The 8,486-nt window shown below is 34.5% G+C and overlaps 1 protein-coding gene across 4 annotated transcripts; it reads right to left on the bottom strand.

Moving 5' to 3' along the window:
* LOC122532101 (amyloid-beta-like protein) lies at positions 1 to 8,016 on the bottom strand. Of its 4 annotated transcripts, none has more exons than XM_043660576.1 (9): positions 7,763 to 8,016; positions 5,164 to 5,374; positions 4,571 to 4,753; positions 3,911 to 3,982; positions 3,642 to 3,832; positions 3,332 to 3,492; positions 2,733 to 2,959; positions 2,503 to 2,649; positions 1 to 2,392 (listed from the first exon to the last, which is right to left on the bottom strand). In XM_043660576.1, the coding sequence occupies exons 1-9, from the start codon at positions 7,981 to 7,983 to the stop codon at positions 2,282 to 2,284; spliced, it is 1,524 nt and encodes a 507-aa protein (XP_043516511.1). In that variant the 5' UTR covers positions 7,984 to 8,016; the 3' UTR covers positions 1 to 2,281. The 4 variants fall into 4 exon arrangements, with proteins under 4 accessions (XP_043516511.1, XP_043516513.1, XP_043516512.1 ...); XM_043660578.1 differs by having other exon boundaries at positions 3,332 to 3,432; XM_043660577.1 differs by having other exon boundaries at positions 4,571 to 4,744.
* Positions 8,017 to 8,486: the final 470 nt, after the last annotated feature.

Here is an 8,486-nt window from a genome sequence, read left to right as displayed (position 1 = left end):
TTCGTTGGCTCGTTCTTCCACCGGAGTTGCGTGAGAGAAACAGCGTGTTCTTTTTTCATTTAACTTATGCTCGCTGAATAGGAAGGCAGCTGCTTTACACGTGCGCTTAGGAATCCAAGGATTATCGTTCAATCGTCCTCGGTTTGCGCATTCGCTTGATTTATTTCTCTTTTTCTTTCTTTTTTTTTTCTTTTTTTTTTTTTTAGCAAAGTTAGCACAAAACAAATAAATTATCTTATTGATAAACAGAGAGAGAGAGAGAGAGAAAGACAGAGAAAACTAGAGTATAACTCTTTAACGTAGACTTAAAGTAATAAAAGCATCTCAGAAGATCGTTATTAACACAATGCTTGCGCGACTAAGATTGTTGGTACTTCTCCTGTTGCCGTAGTTATACGAGTAATGCTTATCAACTTGACGTAATGTAATACGTTAATGCATGGCTAATTAATTGATACACGAAGAAAAAGGAAAACGAATATAATCTACGTAAAAAGAAGAAGTGCTACAAAACCGAAAGCTATGCTTTCCCACGCGACCCTGGCTAAAGCGCAGCCTACTACCATTTGACCATATACAAATATATAAGCATTAAACGTGTAATATATTATCGTCATCATATATAATTAATATCCTAAGATAGTTATTGTATGAACCATCTTTCGAGACAGAGAGAGAGATAGAGAGAGAGAGAGAGAAAGAGAGAGAGACAGAAAATAAACTGATGAAATGAAGAAAGGACAGAAACACGCTTGCCTTTTTTAACAGTCGCCACTTATTTCGACCTAAATCGGAGGTACTAATGCCACTCAAAAAAAACTCCTGTGTTGAAACTGTTCCTCTTATTCGACAACATCGACGTGATTCTTTCGACTCGTCCGTTTCCATACCGGCGACGGAAACGCGGCGACAACTCGGCCGAATCGAACAAAGCTGCCGAATATTTTCCGTGCATACGTTCGGACAGCACCTCGATAAGATAGTGGACTTTATCGTTATGGAATGATAAAATATCTTGCTTCTCGTTTACAATAACTTTTAGATACGTTCGTGATTCAATTTTCTTACAAGTATAAAGTTGTTTATATTAATCTAAGTAGACGTTAAGTACTGAAAAAGGTCGCTGAAAAAATCAGGCAGTGGGAATCGAACGGAGATGAAAAAACAGCTGCAATCACGAAGGTGAACGTGCATTTTGATCGCTGTTCTGATATTTTAAGAGTGTCGTACAAGAGCATACACGTCTTTTTTTTTTTTCTTTTTTCTTTTATTTACTCGCATAGTGCTATTTATTTAATATGCTTATCATTTTTTTTTTTCTCTTTTCTTTTCTCTTTTAAGTCGGATTATACTTTTTATACTGCCGCTGTGCAAGCCGCTACCGCTGCTCTACCGTTTACTGTTTTTCCCCCCCCCTCTTAGTTTCACGTATTTATTTAAGCTGCTGCGGTTGATTACCATTATTGCCATTTACTATCTCGAAAAATATCAGAACTCAGAAATATACAGCAAAGAGCGCAACAGCACGCATACTGTGTCGAAATGCGTCATCGTCGACGATGAGTTATCGCGTTTCTTCCATCGCATCGTACGCATTTCCTATTGCTGAGAAAAACAATGAGTCTGCAACTGATCATAGTCCACAGCCTTCCGATTGAAGGGTATATTCGCTTATAACATTTAATGTGAGTAGTGATTCTTCTTTCCTTTTTTCTTTTTTTTTTTTCTTTTCCCTCAATTGTCAGCGCTCCTTCCTGTTTGTTTATTTTTGTTAATAACATATACATATATGACAACGAAACGAAAACAACGTGTAATGAGATACTTCCGAAGACAACAACTTCACGCGCTTCCCATATGGCACATTGGCATGTTGTTTCCCTTTCGAATTGCCACGTGAGTAGATAATTCCGTGCGTTTCAACTCGCAACATCTCTATCTACTGAAAGATGTTATATAAACGTTTGCTTAATACATATCATAGATCGTTAGAATGTGTGGTCGTGTTAACGCCGCGAGCGTATAATAAAGAGACGTGTCGCGCAATGATACTGTATCCGCAATGTCCTACTTCCCTATGGACAGATTTCATTCCATACATCACTAAGGATGTGGATTATTTTTTATATACTTTCGGGATCTTCGGAAGAACCTCGAGCCTGACTGTTACTTAGCCTTACGCTAACGAAAATACTATGAGAGTCTTAAAGAACATGCGCGAGAACGTACAATTAAAGACCAGTTACGAAACGAAATCATTTTGTAGACCGAGGTGATTAAATTATTCTTTGATCTCGAAGTATTTATATGTAGGATTTTCGTATCCGTTGATCTGCATGTTTGCGACATGCCGCTCCTCTGGTGTAGCCGCTTGGTCAACCTCAATGAATCCCTGTTTAAATCAGAAGCGAGCGATTACATTACATTAGTGAAATTTGGTTAAATTTATTATATATAATTTTTAATGACATGACATTAATAGAGTGGCATGTTTTATAGTACCTGACTGTGAGGGCTTCTTGCGCTGCGCCTTTTGAATACCGCTACACCTACCACCGCTGCAGCCATGAGTGCGATTCCAGCGAACGCCAGTGTGAAATAGACTGATCGACTCTCCCTGTGGTATATCTCCCTTCTTACAGAGTAACCCTACGTGACGAAGAGAACAAAGATAGTCTTGTAATCTTTCGTTGTCGATATAAAATTTTGTGTAGAGCTTTTTCTGTACCTACCGGTTCAGAGTGGGAAATGTCATGTGTCATGCTGTGAGCTGCCCTTACAAGTCCTTCACTGTGCATAGCTGCCACTGCGGATGGTTGTTCCGGCTGTTGCTGGCTATCCTTGTTCTCATTTATCGAGTCGTTCTCTTCTTGCTGCGCCTGCTCTGTACGTAATTCGCCGCGTTCAGCTTTGCGTTGCTCCTTGCGCACTCGTTCCAATTGTCTTTGATGTTCTTTCTCTGCGAAACAATATTGTATTCACGTAGTCCCTTTTTATCAAATATCACAATGGAAAGAGAACACGATAGGTCACATTTTTCATCTCTTCCTTCAATTTTCAAAATATTGCCTTTATTCCCTGCGATACTTTTGATCAAACCTTGATTCTTTCTATTTTTATCTACTTTCACTTTAACTTTTACATTTAACTTGTACATATGAAAGGATTTTGTACATTTGACAATATTGTAATACTATGGAAATATTAATTCATTAGAATTACCAGTGTCATTCAAAAGAGACTGAATTAATGAACAAAAAACACGCTTATCGTGATCCTTCTTAACGTGAGACTCATCGACGAGACTTTGCCAGAGTCTTTTCAAAGTTACCTTGTTGCTTACTGGTAACATCAGCCTGATATTTATCTAAAATGGCTGCCTCCGCTTCTCGCGTCATCGCTAGCAGCAGTCCAGGAGTCTCATCTTTGCTCCTGAGGGCCAAAACGTAATCATCCATAAGCCGGCCAATTTTCGCGCTTAAATCAGGGTACCTAAATATAACGAACGAAATCCTCCATATAGCACTCTATTATCAAGGTACAATGTATGTTTTTTTCTTTTTTTTTTCTGCACTGTCAAAATCTGGAATTTGATATTCTGAGACGTTGACTGTTAACGTTATGGCGATCGATAACGTTACCGTTCTAGCATCAACAGACTCTGATTGGTGATTCTGTCGATCTCTGCCAAGTGTTCCAACGTTGCTGGCTTCTCCCGTTGAGCTTGCTCCAAGCTGCTGTCCAGCAGATGTTTGTAATGGGCAATGGTGTGATGCCTGTCCTTGTGAAGAGCTCGGAGCAATTTCTGGAGGCATTTCTGGATTCGGTGAATCTAAAGAACGAAACGAAAGATCATGATGAAATTGAGGTTCGTGAATTTGAGGTTCTGTAAAATAACTGAGGAACTTACATTTGGTGGAGTCTCGTTCAGAGCAGCTGTGTAGCATGACATTGCTTCCTCGTTTCTTTGTTTAACAGCTTCCTGCAGATTAATATGACGGTAAATATTGTACATCTCTCCTTCTTTCCTTTTTCATATGAATATGATGAGTAATTAATATACAACGTATTGTAAAATGGATGCCATTAATCATATCTGTTCCAATGTCACATCTGTTGAATATCAAATACAAAAACATAATTGAGCATCAACACATAAATGAATTATCAATGGCATTCATCGTAGGAAAAGAAATCTATTACATATCATACATTTCCTTTGATCTTTATGAAATCATAAAAGCATAAGTTAAACGTGCAAATGTCAGAAGATTCTTTTAGCTTAACAAAAGAAGAAGAGAAGAGAAGAAAGAAAGAAAGAAAGAAAGAAGAGAAAGAACCAAAGAAAATGAAACAACAAGTAAATCATACCAACTAAATCTAACTTACATAATGTGATGTTCGGAAAATTAAATGCAACGTTTGAACGAAGCACAAAGAACAATTGAATTATTATTGTATTGCCCCAGTATATGTGTAACAGTGTCCATAATCTATCCACGAGCGTCTCTCCTTTCAAAAATCGCTCGTCATCACCCGCCCGCTCGATTACGCTACTCGTGTCACGTACTTGCACTCGTTGTTGATGCATAGCGCTCAACTGATGCTTCTCCGCGGCGCCGCTCTCTTCCAGAGCGGCGACCGTCTCCTGGAACCGCGCGGTCATCCATCGTTTGAAAGCGTCGGCGGCTACCGGGTCGTGGGCACGAATGTCCTGATACTTCTCCTCGAGATCACTCCAGTCCTTCATCACCTGAAAACGTTGTAGCACAAAGATTTCGACACTAGCGTCCCGCGAGATAATAGCTATCTCTTGAAGCTTGACCTCTGCCTCTGTCTTCTGCAATAATTCTCTCTTTCTCTCTCTCTCTATCTATCTATCTACTCTTCAGTCTAGCAAACTACTTATACTCGCAATCAAATAAAAAAAGAAAGAAGGAAAACTCAACGAAAGTAAAAGCGAACGAAACGCAGTGTGTGTGTGAGTGATTGAAGAAAATAAAACGTAACAAATTCAATTTAACTGAAGAGAAGACTATCTTAACTCAAGGTGAGTTTGAAATCGTCATTTTCTTTTTTTTGTCTTTGTCTTTGGAAAATGTATTTTGGAAAATGAATCGAGGGGGGGAGAAGCGAGCTAGGCGGTAAAACACCCTCGCTTACTTTTGTCACTTTCTCCTTGTGCACCTCCTCGAGCCTCATTTGCGCCTGCTTGTAGCTCTGGTGCTCGGAACGAGGATCGAAGTGAGTCAGATACGGATCCGGCGTGCTCTGCGACTGGGACGATTGCTGCGTGCTGGTGCTAACTGGCAACGGCATCGCGGTCACGTCCTGCTTCGGTTTCTCTGTGGTTGAAACTGTCGTTGACAATCGGCTAGGCATAACGAACACGTGTCCACGCATTAGTAAATGATGCACGCACGTTTTAATGATCGCGCGGCGATAATTACTTAGGCTGATTTACCGGGAAGATTATTAGGCGTTATCAAGCGATCGTTAACGAGACAATTAAATCGAGCTGGTCTCGATTTTTGCGAATTTTTCGACGATTTTTTTCGAGCGTGATTCATCGCGACAGCGTTAACGAAATCGCTTGAAATCTTCCCTGACGATTTCTCATCAAGCGTATTCTACGTTTACGAAACGAATGCAAAGAATATTTTTAATTTGTTAATTTTAATTTTTAACTTTACATTGTTATAATTTTAGTTTATAATATATGTAATATTTTTAATTTCATTTCGTTATTTCAATTTCTATTGCCGCAAGTGTCAGCGGTCTCGTTTCTCATTTTTTACGATATCACGTCAAACAAACTGATCTCTTTTTTTTTTTTTTTCTAAAATTCCACGTGCAATTGTTTCATTTGCATTTATTAATGTCGAGCAGTTGATCTAAAGCTTTCCACGTTTAATATCCACGAGTAAATCTTGAAGAGAATCACGAGAAGCATCTCCTACACATTTTATAAATTACATTTACATTTCGATCGCGTGAGTAACTAATTATTAATGGTTGTTCGCTGCGTTCGAAATCATTTATTACAGCCGAAATGTGAAATTCGTCGGATTACAATGATATTCGCGCTCGCGAAAATACGAAACGCACAGTAGTCGAACTATTAATTGAAATTACTGTCCAATTGGGATACAAATTTGAAGTCCATAATTTAGGCCACAAAGGATTAGTATGATAATAATTTAACAGAATTACCCCCGCTTGGAAGATTAAAATTTCACAAAATTTAGCAAATGTCAAAGTGTAAATTGTCCACTGAATCCTCTTTAGTTTTATTTACTATAAAACAGTTATGTACATCAAGAGTATCGAAGCGTTTAGCTCTTTTTACGATTCCTGTTACAGGCATTTATAATAATATTTCATTGAAAATCTAGAAAGTCAAGAGTTTTGTTTTGTCGACAATATGAAAAACGTTTAATGCACAATGGAATATTTAAATAATTCTTACAACAGTACATAAAATATATTGAAATACTTGAATGAATATTTTTTAAGATGACTTTCAATGAAACAGAAAAATTTCACTGCAAATATTCACAGTGTCAAGGATCTAACACTCTCAATATCTAAAGATTCACATATATTTTAATGAATAATATTAATAATATTTGTAACATTTATTATTATTCTCACCATCTCTTTCATTTGCAATAAAAACTAATTATACAAAGAAATATGAATATCTGGATACTCTGTCTTTTAATATCTACAGATTTATTATAATCCAACAAATGATAATATGGAATAATTGTTTAATTCATCATTCGTTAAAATATTTATTTCAAACAGAGCCAAAGTTATTATACTACAAACATTTTGCCACTGTCGTTTGCTTTGTCTCACTCTCTCAATATCTAAAGATTCACATACATTTTAATGAATAATATTAATAATATTTGTAACATTTATTATTATTCTCACCATCTCTTTCATTTGCAACGAAAACTAATTATACAAAGAAATATGAATATCTGGATACTCTGTCTTTTAATATCTACAGATTTATTATAATCCAACAAATGATAATATGGAATAATTGTTTAATTCATCATTCGTTAAAATATTTATTTCAAACAGAGCCAAAGTTATTATACCACAAACATTTTGCCATCATCGTTTGCTTATTGTCTCACTACGTGATGTAATATTAATTATATAAATATCGCAAAATTAATTGTATTAAATATTGCAAGAGTTAATGTAAATTTATAATTAATGTAAATTTGTATATTTATATATTTATAATGTATATAATATTTATAATATTGTATATAAATATTATATATAATATTTATAATATTGTATATAATATTTATAATATTTATATATATTATAAATATATAAATATAAATATTAAGAAAATATTAAAATATTATAAATATAATATATATAAATATATAAATATAAATATATAAATATAAATATTAAAATATTATAAATATAATATATATAAATATTATAATATTAGATATTAAAATATTAAAATATTATAATATTAAATATTAAAATATTAAAATATTATAATATTAAATATTAAAATATTATAATATTAAATATTAAAATATTAAAATATTATAATATTAAATATTAATAATATTAGAATATTATAAATATAATATATATAAATATTATAAATATTATATATAATATTTATAATATTATTAATATGTATAATATTTATAAATTTGTATATTTATATATTTATAATGTATATAATGTATATTTATTAATGAAAATTTACCTTGTCGTGGTGTCGTAATTGTAATCGTCTAGATATTCTTCGTCACTCTCGTCGTCGTCAGGTTGATCGCTAAGCACGTCCTCGGGATCAGCGTCAGAGTCATCTTCGTCGTCTGCGTCAGTGTCCAGGCCATCATCATCTTCAAGGTCGTCCTCGTCCTCGTCGAGATCCTCGTCCATACCCTTTGGAATCGGTAAGTCGATCGGTTTCTTGGCTTTCATATTTTCTGCAAATTACACAGCGAACGTTATAGATGATAATTTTTGATCGAGGTCGTTTCCAAGTGCCGATTAATGTCTAATTAAATCGATTAAATCAAGCTCCGTCCGCAATGGAAAATTATTTATTTAAACTTGAAACATATTCTCAAATATTTTTGGTTTTCTTGTTTTCATTATTATTTTATTTTTCTTTGTTATTCACTATTATTTTGTTCTTCTTTTTATTATTAAAATTGATCGTATGCTAGTAATTTAAAAGTTTTCTTGTTTTCATTATTATTTTATTTTTCGTATGCCAGTGATTTAGAAGAATTGGAATTAAAAATTGAATATCGAAAGAGCTCACGAATTTTGAAAACAGTTCAAACAAGTATTAGGAATTTATTTTCAACAAGTTACAGTCTAATGTTACAAAGAATTTCACTCATGTCCAAAAATAGACAAGATATCCTTTTTTCTTACAATATCTAAATCGTTAATGAAGTGGAACTTCATCAACAGCA

Source organism: Frieseomelitta varia, unplaced genomic scaffold, assembly GCF_011392965.1.
Source record: "Frieseomelitta varia isolate USP_RPSP 00005682 unplaced genomic scaffold, Fvar_1.2 scaffold_434, whole genome shotgun sequence".
Classification (NCBI taxonomy): Eukaryota; Metazoa; Arthropoda; class Insecta; order Hymenoptera; family Apidae; genus Frieseomelitta; species Frieseomelitta varia.
This window is presented reverse-complemented; position numbering and strand designations above follow the sequence as displayed.